This window comes from Myxocyprinus asiaticus, chromosome 43 (genome assembly GCF_019703515.2).
Source record: "Myxocyprinus asiaticus isolate MX2 ecotype Aquarium Trade chromosome 43, UBuf_Myxa_2, whole genome shotgun sequence".
In the NCBI taxonomy this organism is placed as follows: Eukaryota; Metazoa; Chordata; class Actinopteri; order Cypriniformes; family Catostomidae; genus Myxocyprinus; species Myxocyprinus asiaticus.
Window position 1 is genome coordinate 26,815,966 of NC_059386.1, and position 24,763 is coordinate 26,840,728.

General features: G+C 39.1%; 1 protein-coding gene across 5 annotated transcripts; it reads right to left on the reverse strand.

The window, feature by feature from the left end:
- Positions 1-24,477, reverse strand: LOC127433523 (transcription factor SPT20 homolog). Of its 5 annotated transcripts, none has more exons than XM_051685509.1 (24): positions 24,381-24,476; positions 23,871-23,948; positions 23,660-23,695; positions 23,240-23,365; positions 22,897-23,023; positions 22,692-22,795; positions 22,311-22,427; positions 22,109-22,162; positions 20,402-20,541; positions 19,360-19,519; positions 18,168-18,224; positions 17,973-18,044; positions 17,638-17,792; positions 17,465-17,497; positions 17,254-17,371; positions 14,565-14,670; positions 14,146-14,283; positions 11,075-11,345; positions 10,558-10,706; positions 10,336-10,394; positions 10,112-10,228; positions 9,827-9,926; positions 6,711-6,799; positions 1-849 (listed from the first exon to the last, which is right to left on the reverse strand). In XM_051685509.1, the coding sequence occupies exons 2-24, from the start codon at positions 23,871-23,873 to the stop codon at positions 700-702; spliced, it is 2,481 nt and encodes an 826-aa protein (XP_051541469.1). In that variant the 5' UTR covers positions 23,874-23,948; positions 24,381-24,476; the 3' UTR covers positions 1-699. The 5 variants fall into 5 exon arrangements, with proteins under 5 accessions (XP_051541469.1, XP_051541472.1, XP_051541471.1 ...); XM_051685512.1 differs by having other exon boundaries at positions 10,558-10,703; positions 24,381-24,475; XM_051685511.1 differs by having other exon boundaries at positions 10,336-10,391; positions 24,381-24,475.
- Between the last annotated feature and the right edge of the window lie 286 nt (positions 24,478-24,763).

The window sequence follows — 24,763 nt, forward strand, 5'->3', positions numbered from 1 at the left end:
TTTTATCTAAAAGTTGTATTTTTCACTGTCAATATATACTTTCTTTTTTATCACAATAAAACTGCCGACAAAGACCATTTACAAAAATTCTGCCTCAGTGTTCAGAAATGTTCTTCAACTCACATGGTTAGATCCCCCCGATAAGAATATACATCAACTCCCCCCACAGTATAACAAAATGCCATTTTTAAAATGTGCTGTATAAAAACCGCACATGTAATTGCATGCTGGGACATGGCGGCCTATCACTCTGACATCCAGCAGTAGAGAGAATGTTTTCTCGCAATGGTAAAGTTGAGCAACAGGTGATTGAGGCACATCTGTTTGGCCCTTGTTAGTGTGCGTAGGGTCCACTCTCTTGAACCAAACGGGCTCTCGTAGAAAGGGCGATTTGGAAGGAGAATAAAGACAGCATGCCATAGAGAACCCTACAAGAATTGTCTCATTTCATAGCCTGTAGTTCTTTAAAAAAATACGGTAATACTCTAAAGGTCCCCTGCTCTAAAAATCCTTGCTGTAAGTACATCTATTCATCTGTCCTGAGGTCAGGTGGGCAATTCCTGTACCCCTATAAACATAAAAAATAAAACAATTATAACTTTAGTCCAGTCAAGCCACAGTCAGTCCGTAGAAATCTGTAGGTCAAGCACAGTGCCGTTGTTGTCTTCCTCATATTGGGTGTGTGGACAGGGCTGAAGGTCATGATTTGGGAAGGGGCTGTGGCATGCTGCGTTTCCTCTTACTTCTTGGCTGGTTGGCGGAATGTTGCCGTGGCAGCGCCAGTTGTGCCGACGCCCCCACTGCCATACCCATTTGCTGCTGTTGCATTTGGTGCTGCAAGAATTGCAACTGTGCAAAAGGGGAAAAAGGAGAGGAAATGAATTCACATGGTTCAAAAAGTACCTGAAGTCTCCTTGCACAGCAGCTGTGCCTTAGAAATATCTCATCCACTTAGCCAGGGAGTGAGATGACACCTTCTAGATAATACATTTCTAAACGCTCACACCCAATATATGCAACAAATCTAGAACACTCCCATGAAGTTCAACAAAGCCGTCTTCAGTGCAAGTATGCAAAGTCAAACAGTGATTCAAAGGTGCTTGCAGTGTGAGTAGCAATCATGCATATACTGTGTCTACGTAAAATCGGTCACTCGTTCACTACAAAAAATAAACAGTGTTGGGTAAGTTACTTTAAAAATAGTAATCTATTACAAATTACTAATTATTTCTCTAAAATTGTAATCAGGTTACTTTACTAATGACTTAATTGATAAAGTATTCACGTTACTAATTACTTTTAAGTTACTTTCTAAAACACTTTTCCGCTCAAAAAATTCAAAATAATGTCTATATTTTTTGTTCATTGTCCCTCGTTCATGAAACTTTCGTAAATACATGAGTAAATTCGGAGTAATTTGCAAGTAAAATAAACCTTCCCGAAAACTTTCTGCCGGATTCACAAATACTCCCCAGATTTGTTAGTAAAATGTGTGTATGTTAGTGAATTCCAAACATTCACAAATAGGGGGCATTCACAATTATCATAATCCAAGGCCAAGAACTGTTAACATCTATGCGGAACAGTAATGAAATCGTTTTTATGAATGAAGTGCATTCACATTGTAAAATTTTGATTTAGCAAGCACAAATCACGTGAGGACTTACTGTCATTGCATGTTTTTGCTGTCATCGGAGGCTCTTTTGTGAATCAAACTGTTCAAAGTCAATAAAAATGGTATGACATGAGTGTAAAAAATTTTCAGTTCACGCCAGCAGGAGGATGTCCACCACCATTAACCTTCTTCGGTTCCATTCGCAGTGCATCGCCAGCATCATTTGTGAAACTTCTTGGGTAAATCATGATAGTAACTGTGATATTGCAACTGGAATAATCTTCAGAGAAATTAATATAGTGCCTGAAGAAGATCTTTGACCGAAACGATGTAAGATATTACAGATTTGCAAGCTATACGACAGTTTTTTCTATTTTGTCCCCATTGTATTGTGTATGCACCTGCCTGGGATGTGTTTATTTATGGATTTAACAGCATTAGCAATGACTATACGTTATCAACTGAACGCGATTTACTGATGCCTGTACTAAATTATGAAACCTAAATTATAGAGCTCATATCAAATAAAAAATAAAACTTGTCCAACCAGTCAAAAAAGCAATAAGCAAAAACGATAAGCAGAGTTGAAGCAGAATTTTTTTTAATTTGTTATTTTTTTAAGGTTAATTTAACGTATTTATTATTTTTTTAATTACTAATTTAATTTCACTTCTATCAAAATATAGTCGACAGTTCGCCTGAAAGAACACAACACGTTTAGATGTCTTACGCACGATTTACACATGGTTGGGTGCAGCTGTACATTTTGTTCGTACCAACTAACGTTTTGAAAATACGAAAACTTTTATGAATCAGAGAATTTATGAACGATTTACACAAAAATTCGTTCTGCACGTGTTTCATGAATAAGGCCAACTGTTTCACACAAGTCATATACTCATCACCTCACATTTCTCCTTCATAATGACTCATTACGGGTCCATATTTCATAACCCTATAATGTACTTAAAAGTAATTAAATTAATTTAAAGTCAGTAACTGTAATCTGATTACAAGCATTTAAATTGTATTGCATTACATTACTTTCCCCCCCTTAAAAAGTAATTAGATTACAGTAACTAATTACTTAGTAATTGGATTACATCTAACACTGATAGTAAATGTCACATGGTTCGCTATAAGTCCAAAATTTATATTCAGGACAATACTGTGTGTTCTAGAAGTTACACAATGTACATGTTGCGTCCCAAGTGACAAAAGACTACTTGCCATCTAATCACAATTTCACCGGATTTCAAACCATATATGAATCTAGTTTGGATTAGTTCTAAAAACATAGGGTATAATGTGCTTTTTTGGTCTTCAGACTACAAACAATCTACAATTTTCCTGGCCAACCACTTGGTGACGTGTTGACTCTAATTGCAGCTGGACTGTATTCCAGTTCTGGTCTCCATATGAAGCAATGTAAAAACTACCAAAACTAATGATCCAGACAGAGAACATCAACTATTTTAAGTGTTAGTTGGAGTAAAAATGAGTACAAGCTCAACTTGCGCTGTTGTTGGCTGTCATAAACATCACATTATCCACTAAGAACATTATGCTAATGTGAGTGAAAACACTGGAGACCTGAAAATGAAAACAGGCTTCAGGTATTAATCGGGGGGTACTTAGGTTTTCAGAAAAAAGGTGGATAGGAAAAAGGTGGATTGAATCTGAAAAAAATAAATAAAATTTTTTTGTTGCCTGTTTGGACAGCCTTAAGGCCAAAGTAGAGTATACTTCAGTTGTCCGAGTTGCTGAATGAAACGTGCACAGCATATGTGATGAAGTGATCAAATAGCATGCTTTAAATGTGTTCGTATTTGCTCGCAGTCAAAAGAGTATCCTTTGAAAGGCTGAGCCCTCAACCGTATGCAAGACGACCTGGAAAGAAAAACCAAGAATACCCGTATAAAGTATGCCTTTAGGCATGGTGTAGCAAACCCCAAACAAATCTAGAAATAGAAAATATACATTATACACAGACAATAATATTACATTATCACTATGACATTTTTCTATCGCATCTACAGTTGAAGTCAGAAGTTTACATACACTTAGGTTGAAGTCATTAAAACTCATTTTTTTTATCACTCCACAGATTTTATATTAGCAAACTATAGTTTTGGCAAGTCATTTAGGACATTGTGTGCAAGTCGTTGTGCATGACACGAGTAATTTTATAGACTATATCACAATTCCAATTTAACTGTGCCTTTAAGCAGCTTGGAAAATTCCAGAAAATGATGTCAAGCCTTTAGGCAATTAGCAAATTAGATTCTGATAGGCTAATTGGAGGTGTACCTGTGGATGAATTTTAAGGCCTACCTTCAAACTCAGTGCCTCTTTGCTTGACATCATGGGAAAATCAAAAGAAATCAGCCAAGACCTCAGAAAAAAAATTGTGGACCTCCACAATTCTGGTTCATCCTTGAAAGCAATTTCCAAATGCCTGAAGGTACCACGTTCATCTGTACAAACAATAGTACGCAAGTATAAACACCATGGGACCACGCAGCCATCATACCACTCAGGACGGAGACGCATTCTGTCTCCTAGACATGAATGGTGCGAAAAGTGCAAATCAATCCCAGAACAACAGCAAAGGACCTTGTGAAGATGCTGGAGGAAACAGCTAGACATGTATCTTTATCCACAGTAAAACAAGTCCTATATTGACATAACCTGAAAGGCTGTTAAGCAAGGAAGAAGCCACTGCTCCAAAACTGCCATAAAAAAGCCAGACTTCAGTTTGCAAGTGCATTTGGAGACAAAGATCTTACTTTGTGGAGAAATTTCCTCTGGTCTGATGAAACAAAAATTTAACTGTTTGGCAATAATGTCCATCGTTATATTTGGAGGGAAAAGGGTGAGGCTTGCAAGCCGAAGAACACCATCCCAACTGTGAAGCATGGGGGTGGCAGCATCATGCTGTGGGGGTGCTTTGCTGCAGCAGGGGCTGGTACACTTCACAAAATAGATGGCATCATAAGAAGGAAAATTGTTGATATATTGAAGCAACATCAGCCAAGAAGTTAAAGCTCAGTCGCAAATGGGTCATCCAAATGGACAATGACCCCAAGCATACATCCAAAGTTGTGGCAAAATAGCCATCACAAAGCCCTGACCTCAATCCGATAGAAATTTTGTGGGCAGAACTGAAAAAGCGTGTGCAAGCAAGGAGGCCTACAAACCTGACTCAGTTACACCAGTTCTGTCTGGAGGAATGGGCCAGAATTCCAGCAACTTATTGTGAGAAGCTTGTGGAAGGCTACCCAAAACGTTTGACCCAAGTTAAACAATTTAAAGGCAATGTTACCAAATACTAACAAAGTGTATGTAAACTTCTGATCCACTAAGGAATGTGATGAAAGAAATAAAAGCTGAAATAAATAATTCTCTCTACTATTATTCTGACATTTCACATTCTTAAAATAGTGATCCTAACTGACCTAAGACAGGGAATGTTTTCTATGATTAAATGTCAGAAATTGTGAAAAACTGAGTTTAAATGTATTTGGCTAAGGTGTATGTAAACTTCTGACTTCAACTATATTTTATAAGTTAACTAAAACACCCAATGCCAATTTTAAATGTTTGCATTCCACCGCACTGGCTCAGATTCAACTGAAGCAAAGCCGCTGTGAAAGGAATCCACTATTAACACTGCAGTAAATATGGATGCAGTACTCTGCTGGACAGACATCAACAATGTGTTTGCAGAAGCTGGGCGAGGCTGAAAGAGGGAGGAATGTGTGTTCAGGGTATAAGTGGGAAAAATGGAAACAACAGAAAGATGACGGAGGGCGAGACCAGACAGTGAGGATATGGGAAGAGCTGTGCATCACAGATGGAAAAGGATAGAAGAAAATAAGTGCAGTGCTGCACACACTCACACGTGCATACACACGCCTGCCATGCTCTCATTTGGTGTCAGTAAGACAGCAACTTCAACTCGCATCTCTGCTGGGACTAATGCAAAAGTTCCGCTGTTACTGGGGTCAGATGCAGGAGAGGAGAGTGTGATGGTTTGATCTGTATGAGGCTTTCCCGAAAAAGGGTCAGATAATGACACTACTGTCTCATGCTTTTAAATGAAATACAAAATCCAGTGGCAATGATCCTCCTTACACAGTAAATAATTACATAAAACGGAGGAGAGTGTCAATCATTCAAAGTGTAAGTTTCGAGAACTTTTTGTTCCTCAAGAGCAACAAAACATGCCTTTTAAGCAGCTGCTAAGAGGTATGTACTGAGCCCTCAAGCATGACATTGCATGCAAAAACATCAATAAAGGGCAATAAAGAAGAAGAATGGTAACTCAATACGGGCAAGAGAAGAATCCACGTGAAGCCTCTATATTGGTCAGAAGTAGCCAAGAGAGAAACTAAGGATAGTTTTAATGAACGACAGTGGCAGATGCTTTAGCTGTGTAGCATGGTGGAACATTTAATCTGAACAGTGAATGCATAGACATCAGATAACAGACTGAAATTTTGAGGACGCTTCATTACATTAATACATTAGAAGGATTGTTCACCCAAAAATTAAAATTCCGTCATCATTTACTCACCCTCATGTTGTTCCACACCTGTATGACTTTCATTCTTCCATAGAAGAATTTTTGCCTAATTTTTGTGTTCCATGGAAGTTAGTAAGTCATATGGAATAAGGACATAAGGATGTGTAAATGGTGATAGAATGTTAATTTTTGGGTGAACTATTCCTTTAAGAGTTGAAAAGATTTTAGACAGGCTGCATTAGCTACAAAAGTGGCCTAAAACAATTTATAAACAGCTATTTGGATATTGGTTAACTAACCAAAAGCTTTCACAGCCTAGGTGACGTCAGCTGAAAACAAAAGTTGTTTCAGAGGCGGAGCGAGTTATTACAATCTGATTACAAGATTATTTTTTAATTATTATTTTTTTGAATAATGTGCACTGGTGAGTCTTGCAAAATAAAACGAGAAACATTTATTGAAGAAATTAAATAAATTCATGATTTCTTCTGACATTGGTTCTGAGGTCAAAGGTCAGTCTGATATACACATGTCTATGGGTGGATGAGGTCAAAGTTGCTGCATTACTTGAATCTGTGGCTGGTGCTGTTGCTGGAGCCTCGGGGACGGTAGGCTGGGCCCGGATCCCTCCAGACCACAACCCAGCTGGGACAGCACTACCACGGACAGAGGGGTGGGGTGGAGGAGGGGAGAGAGGTAACAGGAAATAAAAAGTAGAATGTAGCAGAGGGAGGAAAAATGGCATCCACCATCATGTTAATCAAATGACAAACCCAGATAATCAAAAAACAAAAATGTCTGATTAAAGGAATAGTTCACCCTAAAACGAGAATTTTCTCATCATTTACTCACCCTCATGCCATCCCAGATGTGTACGACTTTCTTTCTTCTGCAGAACACAAACGAAGATTTTTATAAGAATATCTCAGCTTTGTCGGTCCATACAATGCAAGTGAATGGAGACAAGAACTTTGAAGGTCCAAAAATTACATAAAGGCCACATAAAAGTAATCCATAATACTCCAGCGGTTATATCTATATCTTCAGAAGCAATATGATATGTATGGGAGAGATACAGATCAATATTAAAATCCTTTTTGAATATAAATCTACACTTTCACTTTCAAAATTTGAAAGTGAAAGTAGATATTTATAGTTAAAAAAAAGGACTTAAACTTCTGAAAATATGGATTACTTTTATATGGCCTTTACAGTTGTGCTCAAAAGTTTGCATACCCTGGCAGAAATTGTGAAATTTTGGCATTGATTTTGAAAATATGACTGATCATGCAAAAAAAACTGTCTTTTATTTAAGGATAGTGATTATATGAAGCCATTTATTATCACATAGTTGTTTGGCTCCTTTTTAAATCATAATGGTAACAGAAATCACCCAAATGGCCCTGATCAAAAGTTTACATACCCCTGAATGTTTGGCCTTGTTACAGACACACAAGGTGACACACACAGGTTTAAATGGCAATTAAAGGTTAATTTCCCACACCTGTGGCTTTTTAAATTGCAATTAGTGTCTGTGTATAAATAGTCAATGAGTTTGTTAGCTCTCATGTGGATGCACTGAGCAGGCTAGACACTGAGCCATGGGGAGCAGAAAAGAACTGTCAAAAGACCTGCGTAACAAGGTAATGGAACTTTATAAAGATGGAAAAGGATATAAAAGGATATCCAAAGCCTTGTCAGTACTGTTCAATCACTTATTAAGAAGTGGAAAATTCGGGGATCTCTTGATACCAAGCCAAGGTCAGGTAGACCAAGAAAGATTTCAGCCACAACTGCCAGAAGAATTGTTCGGGATACAAAGAAAAACCCACAGGTAACCTCAGGAGAAATACAGGCTGCTCTGGAAAAAGACGGTGTGGTTGTTTCAAGGAGCACAATACGACAATCCATTTTTTTTATTTTTTTTTTTACCCAATTTGGAATGCCCAAATCCCAGTGCACTTTTTAAGTCCTCGTGGTCGTGTAGTGATTAGCCTCAATCCGGGTGGCGGAGGATGAATCCCAGTTGCCTCCGCGTCTGAGACCATCAACTCACGCATCTTATCACGTGGCTTGTTTAGTGTGTTGCCACGGAGACACAGCGCGTGTGGAGGCTTCACGCCATCCACTGCAGCATCCGTGCCCAACTCACCACGCGCCCCACCGAGAACGAACCACATTATAGCGACCACGAGAATGTGCACCCCATGTGACTCTATCCTCCCTAGCAACCGGGCCAATTTGGTTGCTTAGGAGGCCTGGCTGGAGTCACTCAGCACGCCCTGGGATTCGAACTAGCAAACTCCAGGGGTGGTAGCCAGCGTCTTTTAACACTGAGCTACCCAGGCCCCAATACAATGATACTTGAACAAAAATGAGCTGCATGGTCGAGTTGCCAGAAAGAAGCCTTTACTGCGCCAATGCCACAAAAAAGCCCGGTTACAATATGCCCGACAACACCTTGATACACCTCACAGCTTCTGGCACGCTGTAATTTGGAGTGACGAGATCAAATAAGAGCTTTATGGTCACAACCATAAGCGCCATGTTTGGAGAGGGGTCAGCAAGGCCTATAGTGAAAAGAATACCATCCCCACTGTGAAGCATGGTGGTGGCTCACTGATGTTTTGGGGGCTGTGTGAGCTCTAAAGGCACGGGGAATCTTGTGAAAATTGATGGCAAGATGAATGCAGCATGTTATCAGAAAATACTGGCAGACAATTTGCATTCTTCTGCACGAAAGCTGCGCATGGGACGCTCTTGGACTTTCCAGCACGACAATGACCCTAAGCACAAGGCCAAGTTGACCCTCCAGTGGTTACAGCAGAAAAAGGTGAAGGTTCTGGAGTGGCCATCACAGTCTCCTGACCTTAATATCATCGAGCCACTTTGGGGAGATCTCAAACGTGCAGTTCATGCAAGACAACCAAAGACTTTGCATGACCTGGAGGCATTTTGCCAAGACGAATGGGCAGCTTTACCACCTGCAAGAATTTGGGGCCTCATAGACAACTATTACAAAAGACTACACACTGTCATTGATGCTAAAGGGTGCAGTACACAGTATTAAGAACTAAGGGTATGCAGACTTTTGAACAGGGGTCATTTCATTTTTTTCTTTGTTGCCATGTTTTGTTTTATGATTGTGCCATTCTGTTATAACCTACAGTTGAATATGAATCCCATAAGAAATAAAAGAAATGTGTTTTGCCTGCTCACTCATGTTTTCTTTAAAAATGGTACATATATGACCAATTCTCCAAGGGTATGCAAACTTTTGAGCACAACTGTATGTACTTTTGGAGTTTTAAAGATCTGGTCACCATTCACTTTCATTGTATGGACCAACAAAGCTGAGATATTCTTTTAAAAATCTTTGTTTATGTTCAGCAGAAAAAAGAAAGTCATACACATCTGGGATGGCATGAGGGTGAGTTAATGAGAGAATTTTCATTTTTGGGTGAACTATCCCTTTAAATTTAATCTATGTCGGATTAGTATGACACGCTACAAAATCGAAGAATAAATCCATTAGTATGTCTACTGTTTGTGTTAGTGTCTGTTAGACTAGAGACTTTGACTACAGATGTACTTGAGTAACAGTGAGAGGATGTAGAAGAGAAATGAGGTGTATGTTCCTCTGTGTATATACAGTACCTGTGTGTGTGTGTGTGTGTGTTTACCTGCTGCCTGTGGGGACATGAACCCACCCACTCCAGTGAGGTTGATGACTGCTGTCTGTTGTGCAGACAGCCCCTGTTCTGTTGTCAGTCCCGAATCAACCTGATCCAGAGAGGACAACTGTCAGTTATGAGGAGGTACTACTTATAAATGTGTGTTTCTTTAGCTCCAATCAACTGAATTTGAAATAGGTGTTTTAGTTTTTTTAAATAAGGCAAGTGACATATTCAGATTTTGGACTACAACCTTAACAGCTCTAAAAGCTATTCCATCTAAGTGTGACTCACCGACTCCCCCTGTTGTTGGGGGCTGGATGTAGCAGATTGGCTGCTCTGTTGCTGAGGAGAGAACTGGGACAACTGCTGCTGCTGTAAAGAGTTAAAAATCAGCGGTCCTGTAGGGATCTGAGAGAACAGGACATTAAAAAAATATTTGAAATGACACAAAGAGAGATAATAAGAAGGAGAGAGAATTTGATCTCCACTGAATGGTTCTGGAAAAGCCTCGTTACCTGCAGAAGGTTGAGCGGTCGAAGTCCCGGGCTATTGTTCAGTCCAAAAGGCCCACCTGCTGGCACATCATTAATATTTGATAATCCATAACAGTAGCTATCAACTGTGTCGTTAATCTCCCTCATTTTAGATGTTATCAAACATCAGTTAATGGAACATTAGGATTGATTAAATATGTCAAATAAGATTAAAAATGTACATATGAGAGACAGAGAGTTTACCCGCTGAAGCAGCAGGCTGCATGGCAGGTAGGGCTCCAGACATGAGACCACTGGAAGGCAAAAGTCCACTCAGGGGTATACCAGACGCTAGAGTACCAGGACTACAACCCAACATTGGGTTTGAACCGCTCATTAGAGTCTGTGGACTGCTTTGTGTAAGAGACAAACAAACGCACAAAAAAACGAGGATTAAACAGAATATTTTTTTTTTTTATATTAGAGGGCTGATTCATCATTATAAGGACTTTTATACATGTGTCCATACAGGCCCTAAACCAAACATTCTATCATCTCTATTGATTACACGGCTCTCTAGAATACTTAATTCTGATTGGTCAATTGCAGCATTCCACAATCAAATATTTTTGTATAATAACTGTTAATATGTCAGCCAGCCATTATCACAGTGTACCGTGTCGGGATCCCGATTGCCCTGTCGGGGATTAATTTGCGATTATGACCAATTGACTGTACACTATCCCTTTCACAATATGTCAAATAAGGAAGAAACTCTTACCAAACAGGGCCCACCACATTGATGAAGTTGAGCCCGGCAGGGTTGGTTATGACCTGTGAAGTGGTACTGGATGTAGGCAGGGGAATAGTCATGACAGGTAGAGTCATCTGCTGCTGGGTGAATGGAGACAGCATTGTAGGCTGCTGTGGAAGGGCGGAGTCTTGGGGGGTGGGCGTTACTGAGGGTGTGGCACTCTGAATATCTGAGGGGTGTGGCGTCGAACAGGGCGTGTTGGTTGGGGTAGGTGTGGAGGGCTTGGGTGTACCTGATCCTATGGATGACAATAAAACAAGAAACAAAAGACATAAATAGCAGAAAGTGAGAACTTAAAGATAGTTCACCCAAAACTGAAAATTCTCTCATCATTTACTCGCCCTTATGCCATCCCAGATATGTATATATTCCCATCCCAGATATCTTATGATATTTTGAGAGACTCATATAATATGTTTCAGAAAGCGGCAAAGGCCGCAAAATGTAAATACTTCTCTGAACTTATTACTAATAATTGTCATAGATCTTTTCTACTATTAATTCTGTTTTAAATCCTCCTGTGCATTCATTTTCAGATTCTTCGGTTTCTCTTTTGGAAATTCTTTGTGGATAAAATTACAACATTAAGATCTCTGATGTCTAACTCTGTATATACTTTGCCTGACACTCCATTATGCTCCTCCACCTGGTCTGAGTTCGAGACTATTTATTTGGTCTTATTTAGAGATGTTGTTGACCATCTAAAGCCAACCATATGTCCCCAGGATTTTATTCCCCCTTTTTTCCTTAAACAAATTATTGACACGGTTGGTTCCGGCCTATTATTGGTTATCAACAAATGTTTATCCACTGGCTCTTTCCCAAAATGCCTTAAACATACTGTGGTGTCACCATATCTTAAAAAACCTAACCTTGATCCCTCATCTTTGTCCAATTTTCATCCTATTTCTAATTTACCATTTATTTCAAAAATTCTTGAGAAAGTTGTACTGATTCAATTACAATCTTATTTGACTGTAAATTCAATCCATGAAATTTTTCAATCGGGTTTTAAAGAATTACACTGTACAGAATCTGCTCTTTTAAGAGTCTCAAGTGACATCTTTACTGAGACTGATTCTGGGAAATACATGGCTTTAGTTTTGCTAGATCTGAGTGCTGCATTTGATTCAGTTGACCATGAGGTCCTGTTAACCCGTCTAGAGACATCAGTGGGCCTTCGTGGTTCAGTATTACAGTGGTTCCGCTCTTATTTGACTAACAGGTGGTTCAATGTTCGTATTGGCCATCACTCATCCTCTAGTATACCTCTAAATTGTGGAGTCCCACAGGGATCAATCCTTGGCCCGGTATTGTTTTCCCTGTATATGCTCCCTCTCACTTCTATTTTCAATAAGTATGGAGTGACTTTTCATTTATATGCTGATGACACTCAAATATATATTCCAATAAAACATAACGATCAACACCCCTTACAACCTGTGATGGCCTGCATAAACAAACTAAAGTTATGGCTTGAAAACAATTTCCTAAACCTAAATGAAAATAAAACAGAAATGATCTTATTTGGGCCTAAGGAAAACTGTGTTGTTGACCTGGACCTTGGTTCTCTTGCATCATACAAAACTCACTGTGCTAGAAACCTGGGTGTCCAATTTGATAATAATCTCAAATTTGATACGCAAATCAGTACTGTTGTAAAGTCATGCTTTTTCCACCTTTGTCTACTCACTAAGGTTAAACAATTTTTATCCAAGAGTAATTTTCAAACTGTGATTCACGCCTTTGTAACATCTCGTCTAGATTACTGCAATTCGCTTTACTACGGTGTCTCTCAATCTTCTCTTTCCCGTTTACAGCTGGTGCAAAACGCTGCTGCCAGACTTCTCACAGGGACTCATAAGTACGAGTCTGTCACACCAATTTTAATCACGCTGCATTGGCTTCCAGTCAAGTATAGAATCGATTTTAAAATCATATTACTTGTTTACAAAGCACTCAACAATTTGGCCCCTAAATATTTGACAGATTTGCTTCATCCATACGCTCCATCTAGAACTCTAAGATCTTGCGATCTTGGTTTATTCATCGTGCCTAGATCCAGACTTAAAAAATGAGGTGATCGCGCTTTTAGGGTTGCCGGACCGAAACTGTGGAACAGCCTACCTCTTCATATCAGATTATCACCTTCAATTTCAGCATTCAAATCTGCTCTAAAAACACACTTATTCTCTCTGGCATTTAATATTCCATAAACATTGTGTACGGTTTAATTTTATCATAATCCTTGTTATTTTATTTTGTTGTCTGTTTTATCTATTGTAATAATTATTTTTATATTGTAAAGCACTTTGGTCAACCTTGGTTGTTTTTAAATGTGCTCTATAAATAAATATTGATTGATTGATTGATTGATGTATGACTTTCTTTCTTCTCCAGAACACAAACTACGTTTTTTAGAAGAATATCTCAGCTCTGTATGTCCATATAATGCAAGTGAATGGTGACCAGAACTTTAAAGCTCCAAAAAGAACATAAAGGCAGCATAAAAGTAATCCACTGACTTCAGGGGTTAAATCCATATCTTCAGAAGCGATAAGATAGGTGTAGGTGAGAAACAGATCAATATTTAAGTCCTTTTTTTTTTTACAATAAATCTCCACTTTTACTTTCACATTATGAAAGTGAAAGTGGAGATTTCTAGTAAAAAAAGGATTGAAATATTGATCTGTTTCTCACCCAAAGTGATTGCATCACTTCAGAAGACATATATTAAATAACTAGAGTCGTATGGATTACTTTTATGCTGCCTTTATGTGATTTTTGGACCTTCAAAGTTCTGGTCACCATTCACTTGCATTGAAAAAACCTACAGAGCTGAGACATTCTTCTAAAAATTTGTTTTTGTTCAGCAGAAGAAAGAAACTCATACAAATCTGGGATGGCATGAAAGTGAGTGAAGATGAGAGAATTTTCATTTTTGAGTGAACTATCCAGTTAACTCAAAGGCAAATCTAATCTGGTTAACAAGCAATACATGTGGTGGCATTTCTGGATATGGATGGAGGGACACTCACTCTGCATGGGCGAGAGAGCAGCAGGGGACAGCAGGCCAAGCTCCATGGAGTGTTTCCGGGAGAGCGACTGATTCTTTGTGGGTGGAGGGGTTGGGCACTTGAGATGGCCGCTAGAGGCCTGTGTACTGTATGGATTACCTATAAAACAAGCAGGAGTGTTTGTTGGTACAACTTTTACAGTGGACAGGTCTCAGGGTTTGAGTTTGTTTAAACAAATTGCTTCTTCATTACTGAAATTTTGGACATGATATGAATACACAAATAGATCAATATAAATATTGATACAGCAATCTAAGATGTCTATACAATATTGTGAGAAAACATACCATGATAAACCACTCTATAGTTGGCACAACCTTAATTCTGAGCAACAGTCCGATATAAATTGGTTTCTTGTTAATATGTTAGGTTTTTCTCACCTGAGGTGCTGCAGGCTGAGCCGGCTGGCAGTTTGATAGGAGGAGGTCTGTGTTTGACACCCTTCCCTAAAACCGAAGACTGAACCAGTGCCGAGTAACCATCAACCTGCACCAATAACAAACAGTTAGTAAAGTTTTTGAACAGTGTTTGTGAGTTTAAAGTTCTGGCTTGGATTGAATCATGCATGAATGACATAACATTCAAGTGCATTTTTACAGGGCCAGGAAACTATTGTACTTTTGATTAAGAGCCCATCTATATCTGATTACTTGCAAATAACAAAAAAAAGAACCTCATTTACTCATCGTTAATTACAATTGAGCGTGCATTAAAGGGATAGTTCGCCCAAAAATGAAAATTCTCTCATCATTTACTCACCCTCATGCCATCCCAGATGTGTATGACTTTCTTTCCCGTGCAGAACACAAATAAAGATTTTTAGATGAATTTCTCAGCTCTGTTGGTTCATACAATGCAAGTGAATGGGGTCCAAAAAGCACATAAAGGCAGCATAAAAGTAACCCTTAAGATTCCAGTGGTTTAATCCATGTCTTCTAAAGCGATCAAATCGGTTTTGGGTAAGAACAGACCAAAATATTACTCCTTTTTTACAGTACATCTTGACATCAGCAGTCTCCTTGGCGATCATGATTTCAAGCTCGATTAAATTCCTAGCACTCTGCGCATGTGTCAAGCGCTAGGAAGTTTAATCGAGTTTAAAATCATGACTTAGAGACAAAGACCCGTGCGCCTAGAGACTGCAATCGCAAGACATTTTGTTCTGTTCACTCAAAATCAACTGGATCACTTCAAAAGACATGAATTACACCACTTGAGTTTTATGGATTACTTTTATACTGCCTTTATGTGCTTTTTGGACCCTATTCACTTGCATTGTATGTACTAACAGAGCTGAAATATTTTTCTAAAAATCATTTCTTTGTGTTCAGCAAAAGTAAGTCAGTCATACACATCTGGTATGCAGAGGCAGCACTAGGGTGTGCTTCAGCCTCCCCAAGAAAGTCCAAAGCACCCCCGTAGCACCCCCAGCAAATGTTTGTAACACCCAGCAGATTATCCTCTGTATGAAAATTGTATGAAGAAACATTTTCCCTGACAACATTTTAGCAATCATGTTGTGTGTCCCATATTTCTGATGCCTGTTTAGAATCAGAACTAGTGATGCCTGATTTACAAATGAATTAGTCATTTAAGTCGATTCCTTCAAAGAATAAGTCAAATGTTTAGCAAAATGGTCAGAATCATTCAGACAGCTCACGCACTGTATCGTTTGGAGCGTTTCTCACTCCGTAAAAACAGAAATGAAATAAATAGAAAAGAAAACAATCAAGTGCAATATTTATTGTCATGATACACAGAGCAGATGAGGAGGTAAACTTAACTGCTGAAACTTTATTAAGCGCACTCCAACTGCATGTCTCACAACAAATCTCTCTCAGTAATGGTGGAGCAGCCCCTGTAACCTCACAACCCCGGACCCTGCTTTGTAACAACCAGAGCCCTTCTACCAAGGTGAGCCTTCAAAGTTAGCAAAAAGCATAACGCAGCGGTCCCATAGACATTCTTATGGCGGCTCACTGGTGAGGAGACAAGAGACAAGAATAATACACTGCTTTTGTGAGGAAACAGCGCATCACTTAATGAATTGGCCACCTGTCCACTAATCTTCAACATGTTTTACACTCAACAATCCTACTGGAGTAAACAATGTGTGGAGTTTACTACGATAAAAATGGCTTTTTAAGAGAAGTCACGGACGATTTTGCGACATGTAGGTGTCAGTTTACGGGCTCTCCCCGTTCATATGGTGACGGAGATATTTTGAATCAAAACCTGCAAGTGCATCATTCGTTCGACACCTGCATGTGCAACTTTTGAACAACTCAAGGTAAAGCCATTTTTTCCAACCAAACAGGTATCAAAAAGTATCACTGCATGTTTTTTTTACATGTACACTGGAGTTCTATGTAAATACTATGGTGTACCTCAATGCACCACAGTATTATCATCTGATACCATCACAATACCATGGTCCTGCCACAGCAGGCTAATTTTTTATTTTATTTTTTTAAAGGTAGCTGATTTTGAAAAACTTTAACTAGTGCTGGATGTGCTATGTGAATAAGTTTTTATCAAAATTTAGTAGCCCATAGTTACATTAATTGCTACACAAGATATATACTTGTGAAAAGGTAAAAATGCTGCTCCTAAAGTCACCAGAATTAAATGCTTAAGTGCAGTTTTTGCAAAAAGTTTCTCCCGGGGGAGCATGTCCCCAGACCCCCAAAATAATGGTACACTGTTTTGCTGTACCTGTGCTTCAGAGAGTACTGTAAAAAGCTGAAAACACCCCTGAAAGTGTGTTGCCTGTTTTATTGAGGCTGCAGCATAGAGATTTCACTTGTGTTGTCACCACGTGCAAACTGTTCTTAATAAAATTGCTTGGCCAAGCCGGGTTTAGCACATATTTAGTAACCAAAGCTCAGCTCCCCCTGTCAATGATTTAGCACCTCTTCAGCACCAGCAATCAAAATTCGCTGGCACCGCCCCTGCTGGAATGGCATGAGGGTGAGTAAATAATGAGAGAATTTTCATTTTTGGGTGAACAATTCCTTTAAGTGAGTGTAAGGGATTTCAGTCAACACCTTATTTCAGTCCATCTCTCACCTCGTTTTCTCTGGTGGGGGAGAGCTGGCCTTGGGACCCTGCACTGCCTGAGTTGTGAAACATCTTTACCTGACACTTTACATCTCGCTCATACACCTCTTTATACTGTGTCAGAAACCTGTGGCACAGGAATATTTATTTGACAGTTATACATAACCTCACCAACCAAACCCTACAACACCACATGATGAAGCATGGCTACTGCACTTACCGATCAGCGTCTGTCTTTGAACCTATGAGGAATCTAAACACCATGGAGAAAGAAAAGAAAACAGAGCCAAGATCAGATGAAAGCAAAAACAAATTCGCTCTTTGGAACAGTGCTTTGTTTGAATGCATTATAAAAGGCATATAAAATACTAAACAGCATAACTTGTGTCTTACGGTGGATGAATGAGGTGCAGGTCTGTGACATCCTCCTTTGATCTGTAGATTTTCCCGTACACCAGCGGATCCCCAATAGGCTGGAAGATAGTGACTTTTGTTCTTTGAGGCTGGCCTCCCGCTTCACACTCGAAAATGTAGTCGTCCCTCAAGTCCTGTTCAGGGGAAAAGTTGGTACAATGTCACGCAGGCAGACAACTGCAAAAACAAGCTCTTTTTTTATATTAGCATACTATTAATAAACAGTCTAGTTTCTGTGCAAGACTGACACATTTAACTATTATTTCCCCATCCCATCAGATGAACAAAAACCTTCAGCACTTCTTTCCTGTTACCTGTGCAGGCCAAACAGTGGGCTGAGAGTCATCTAGTTTGACTGATTTCTCTGCCACTGCATATTTCTCCACCTGGAAACAGGGTGTAAAAAGGAGCTCTGATTAACTCAATTCAGATAAAAGCCACACAAACAAAATGCCATAACAGAACACAGAAGGACTGTTCAGATAAATAACTGCATTACAGCAACTCACATCAATTTCTGCTGGGACAGTCAGCTGACAACTGTTCTGTTTCCACATGTCCACACACTGCCAGAGGAGGAACAAGAGTGCTTTAAAGTATACAGAAAGCACCCACACAACTCAAAGTTCTCAGTAGAGTCTTAAAGGAATAGTTCACCCAAAAATGAAAATTCTCTCATCATTAACTCACTCTCATGCCATCCCAGATGTGTATGACTTTCTTTCTTCTGCAGAACGCAAACAGATTTTTTTTGAAGAACATTTCAGATCTGTAGGTCCATACAATGCAAGTGAATGGTGCCCAAAACTTTGAAGCTCCACAAATCACACAAAGGAAGCATAAAAGTAATACATACGACTCAAGTGGTTTAATATATGTCTTTTGAATTGATGCAATCGCTTTTAGTGAGAAACAGATCAATATTTAATGCTTTTTTACTACAAATGTCCACTTTCGTATGCACTTTCAGAATGTGAAAGTGAAAGTTGAGATTTATAGTAAAAAAGGACTTAAATATTGATCTGTTTCTCACCCACACCTATCATATTGCCTATCGAGTCTTGTGTATTACTTTTATGCTGCCTTTATGTGATTTTTAGTGCTTCAAAGTTTTGGCCACCATTCACTTGCATTGTATGGACCTACAGAGCTGAAATATTCTTCCTAAAATCTTCGTTTGTGTTCTGCAGAAGAAAAAAGTGATGAGAGAATTTTAATTTTGGGGTGAACTGTCAGTTTAAAAAATGGTTTAGTCTTTGTTTGATGACAAACATATGGATCACAGTTTCTCATATCTAAATATTTAAAAGAGGCCATGTTCTACACTTTTGTATAATTGCATTTTTTCCTGAGGTACACTTATAGTTCATAACTTAGTTTAACATGAACATTTTCCACTCTCTTTGACCCTCAGAAATAAACAGGCTGTTTTTGGGTACTTTATCTTTAAGGCTTCTTTATGTTAATACACTGTTATGATTAGTTAACCTCTTTGCCTGTGAATGAGTACCTGCTTAAAAAGATAAACACAGGCAGTAATATGTTAATGCTCTCATGATTCTGATGACATAACATGACAATTTCTGAATGGGTATGTCTACAATTAACCTTTTTTTTTTTAAAAAGAGCAAGGACATTTTTAATTGTCCATGACATGAACCCTTTAAGTGTTCCACATGAGCACATCAGTCTCTGACTCACATTTCCAGCTTTGGAGATCTTGAGGTCTATTGAGGGAGCAGGTTTCCTCTCTTTCCTCCTCTGCAGGTAGTCCAGAAGTCTGAGCTGTGGCAGTGAGTGGCAGTGGCTCATCATCTCCTGCTGTCTATTCAGAGCTGCTCGTGAATGCCTCCTAAAACACCTGAAGATACAGATACACACAGATACACAGCATCCACTTCAATGAGGAATGATGGATAACTGACATATGAAGGATTTGACGTGTCACTTTTTGAATTTCATTATCTCTTTGTATTAAACTGCAAAATTTGTGAGTAAATTATGACAGAAGTAACATTTTTGGGTGAACTATCCCTATAAATCATTTAACAACAGAGGAACAGACGCTTGTCGGCAGACTGCTGGACAGCTTCACTCTTTGTTTTAGCTGTACTAAGTGAGGACAAAAGCATGTCAGCTTTAATAGTACAATGAGAGTTCAGGACAGCGGCTGCATGTTTTTTTGATTGTAAGTCAGCAGGGGAGAGTAAGCGCCATTCCAGCTCTGCAGGCAACGTGCAGCTGTACAGACAACAAAACGACAGCTGGGCAGAGCAGAGTGTAGGGGTCTCGATATGTGTTTTGTAAAGTTTTCAGCTATATTTATATTGATAGGCTTATGTTCAATAATATGAACATACAACAAACAATATATTGACTTCTAAAATCTGCCACAATAATGTAATGTCTTTGAATTATTTAATTTTATACTATATTACTATAAATGAATATTATTATATTTTATTACATCTAATATTTACAATTAGCCCTATTTTGATTATTATATATTTAATTATCTTTATTTGTGGGCCTTTTTTAAGCAAATATCTATATATGCTATTAATTGCAATTAATGAATCAGCATATCATGTAATTAAATCAATTAAATATTTCAATCGATTGACAGCCCTAAAAATAGTACATTACAGCGTATGCACTCTGGTTTCAAAACAATTTATGATCAAAAATACAAACACACTTCACTGAAAAAAGAAAAGCCAGAAGAACTTAGTGTGAGCATCACCTTTTCATGGGTCGTGTGTTTATCTTCTGTTTGTTGTAGAGCAGACGGTTGGTGGTGCAGGTGACAGAGATGGAGGGATCTAGACACAGAGGTTCTGCTGTGGCCAGAATCAACTGACTCTCCAACTGAAGCTTATCATCCTACAAACATATCAAAATGGTAATCTGTACTGAGAACCTGAGTCCAATTATACTGTCCTATTAATATTTCACTTTTATGTGCATGCACACTATGCTTGGAGACAAAGTATTAGCGTTCAAGATGACACAATACAGCAGTGTGTCACAGGAGATTTAATACAAGACCCTGCTGAGTATCACATAGCACAACAAGATTTAGGAATGGTGAAACAAACACAAATGTACAAAAAATGTACATACATACACTATATTGCCAAAAGTATTCGCTCATCTGCCTTTAGACGCATATGAACTTAAGTGACATCCCATTCTTAATCCATAGAGTTTAATATGACGTCGGCCCACCCTTTGCAGCTATAACAGCTTCAACTCTTCTGGGAAGGCTTTCCACAAGGTTTAGGAGTGTGTTTATGGGAATTTTTGACCATTTTTCCAGAAGCGCATTTGTGAGGTCAGACACTGATGTTGGACGAGAAGGCCTGGCTCGCAGTCTTCGCTTTAATTCATCCCAAAGGTGCTCTATCGGGTTGAGGTCAGGACTCTGTGCAGGCCAGTCAAGTTCTTCCACACCAAACTCGCTCATCCATGTCTTTATGGACCTTGCTTTGTGCACTGGTGCGCAGTCATGTTGGAACAGGAAGGGGCCATCCCCAAACTGTTCCCACAAAGTTGGGAGCATGGAATTGTCCAAAATCTCTTGGTATGCTGATGCATTCAGAGTTCCTTTCACTGGAACTAAGGGACCAAGCCCAGCTCCTGAAAAACAAGCCCACACCATAATCCTTCCTCCACCAAACTTCACAGTTGGCACAATGCAGTCAGACAAGTACCGTTCTCCTGGCAACCGCCAAACCAAGACTCGTCCATCAGATTGCCAGATGGAGAAGCGTGATTCGTCACTCCAGAGAACGCGTCTCCACTGCTCTAGAGTCCAGTGGCGGCGTGCTTTACACCACTGCATCCGACGCTTTGCATTGCACTTGGTGATGTATGGCTTGGATGCAGCTGCTCGGCCATGGAAACCCATTCCATGAAGCTCTCTACGCACTGTTCTTGAGCTAATCTGAAGGCCACATGAACTTTGGAGGTCTGTAGCGATTAACTCTGCAGAAAGTTGGCGACCTCTGCGCACTATGTGCCTCAACATCCGCTGACCCCGCTCTGTCATTTTATGTGGCCTACCACTTCGTGGCTAAGTTGCTGTCATTCCCAATCGCTTCCACTTTGTTATAATACCACTGACAGTTGACTGTGGAATATTTAGTAGTGAGGAAATTTCACGACTGGACTTGTTGCACAGGTGGCATCCTATCACAGTACCACGCTGGAATTCACTGAGCTCCTGAGAGCGGCCCATTCTTTCACAAATGTTTGTAGAAGCAGTCTGCATGCCTAGGTGCTTCATTTTATACACCTGTGGCCATGGAAGTGATTGGAACACCTGAATTCAATTTGGGTGAGCGAATACTTTTGGCAATATAGTGTATCTATAAAACAGTATGCAGGTTGTTTATTTGTTTAACTATGTAGGCCAGCTTGTATATTATGTCAAATATAAGCTCTTCACCTGTGTCCACTTGTGGTGATCACTTGTCATAGCGTGAACATCACAGATCAGGGTCTGGGGTGGAGAAGAGAGAACACAGTGAATTAATGACAATCACCACATTGACCATTTTAAATAGTCTACTTTAAAAAGATCAATCAAGTGGAATATTCAAATGCATCCACTCTTACTAGATAAACGGATGCTGGTCATAGTTATTCACCTGCATAGTGGGTCTCAGCAGGATATGGCGACTCTGGTAGGAGGGCATCTTTGCATTCCCAGACTGTCGGTAGTCCCTAACTTCGACTATGACACAGCCACAGTGGAATATATTGACCTGAAAAAACAGAAGTACAATAATATTACAAATAGAATTTCATAAATTTGAAAGCAATCTTCTCTCATGAAACCATTACTACACTTAAAATGGCACTGAATGCATGTAATTAAAGTAAAAATGTGGGTTCATTAAATTAAAATCACACACATATGGAAGTCTGAACATGTTCAACAAACAAAACAAGAAACCTCAGCACTCGATGTCAAAAAAATGCACAAAACTACACTGAAAAAAACACAGCTATACAGTCATGCCACTAACCTGTGATTTTTCTAGAAGGTCTACCAGGATGGGTGGCAACTCCTCAGCATCCAGGTACTCGAGTAACTCTCCTTCTTCGTAGCGAAGCCGGATTGTTTCTGAATCTGTTAGACAGGGATAAAAATACAGCCCCTAATTATGTCAAGATAATGGGTGATTTGACAATGTTTCATATATAAAATGCAAACAAATTAACAGGCAGTACCAGATCCATTTTTTCCTCTGAGCATAAGAGAGTATCCTTCATTTCCAGGGTACAAGTTGACCACCAGACATGAGACTGACTCCTGTGAAACCAGCTTCTCTAGAAGATTCACATTCCTCCGCAGATTCTACAGAAAGAGGGCACCAACAATCATACATCATTCATCATAGTACAAAATTAATATACCCATTCCACTCGATTTAATGCCTCAACATACATGAACCTTTATATACGCTTATTAAACACTTATAAACTAATCAGTGAGATGCTATAATCTAATGGCATAAATGTAGTAAGTGTAATAAATGTCATTTGGGTGTTGTTTATAGATCGTGAAACTCACCTTCAACTCAGGCTCTTTATCACACTCTTCAAGGTACAATTCATAAAGTTTCTGATATAAGGATTTCCTTCCACCGGAAGACACACGCCTCTTTGCCGGTCGCTGACGAGCACTTTCAACAATGTACTGAATGGACAAAAAGTAATGTTAGACTAGAATGGTAGAATGCATCATTGCCATATTCACATGTAAAATGAAATTCTCATGCATTGGTTTCTTATTCCATTTACAAAAATGGCAAACAAACTCAGCTGTACAATAACATTGTGATGTATACAACCAGTACAGTGCAAAAAACTTACAGTACAATGCATATGAAGTGTAGTATAAATAAATAAAAAATAGAGACTATAAATCTAAAGTATTTTTTAGATTAAATAAAGACATTTAACATAAAGAATCAAATACAAACATAAATACCTCAGCCCGATCCAATGCACATTCTAAGACTTGTTGCTGCGGAAGAAAGTGTTAAAAATGAAAATGCATTCACTGTTCTGAGATAATCATATAACTGTTAATATATGTCAAAACATATAATTGAAAATACACATTATTAATTTAAGGAAAACTAGACCCAATTACTATTTCCAACCCAATACAGTTAAAAATCTAGCATCTGAGCTCTTACCATTGTGGTTGCTGTGTGACAGGAGGCGATGTTGTGTTACACCAGCACTGTCACCTCCACACACACACCATTCACGCCCTGTGACCAGAGAGAGGCATTTACCTGTCAACTGACAGTTTCTATTCAGACCCCAAACCCCAACATTTAATAACAAGTATATGACTGCAAATAAACAAAGTATGAGATATGACATCAGCTCATGACGCCAGTGATGCATCTATTTATGTATGCAACCACAATACCTAGCAAACAAACGTGGGTAACGTCAACAGAATGATGCCAATGTAGGTGTTCAAGGATGCAATGGCCATAAATCACATGCATTAATGAAACGCAAAGGAATTTGAACAGAGGAGAAGAAGCCAAACTTCAGCACAGCAGCTCCAGCAAACGACAGACTGGCTAAGCACAGCTAACAGCTCACTTCAAATGCACAAATTCACACAACACGGCCAACTGACAGACGGGGCCATTATGTGACAATGGCGACAAACATTAAAACAGACTTGCCAATCGAGTTGCATCACTACAGGCAGAAAATCCAAAGCAAGAAGCGGAATAAATGTTCCAGTGCCTTCAATGAAAAAAACTCCAAGCAGCCATTTTGTTCCAGTGTAACAACAAAATCCAAACTTCCGGTGTGCGCGCGTGCTGGAGGCGGAACCAAAGATCCACAGCGCGCGGGGTAGCGGGCTCTGAAAACGGCCGCTCAGGTAAACTGTGGTTTAGTAGATGATCTCCTAAAATACAAAACCGTTACAAAAAAAATCACCTATATTTATTGTTTATTGTGGTGGTTTTATTGTAGAAATTACTTTTGTAATTATGGTAAACTACAGTGCCTACCATAGTATTTTTGATTGAGAAGTATTTAAAATTGAGAGTTCTGGCAA

Excerpts from the sequence above, each read along its gene's own strand:
- LOC127433523 (XM_051685509.1), bottom strand. Across the intron at positions 20,542-22,108 it reads ATCACCACAAGTGGACACAG|GATGATAAGCTTCAGTTGGA; the intron begins GTGAAGAGCTTA and ends ATATGTTTGTAG. Across the intron at positions 19,520-20,401 it reads AACACACGACCCATGAAAAG|GTGTTTTAGGAGGCATTCAC; the intron begins GTGATGCTCACA and ends CTGTATCTTCAG.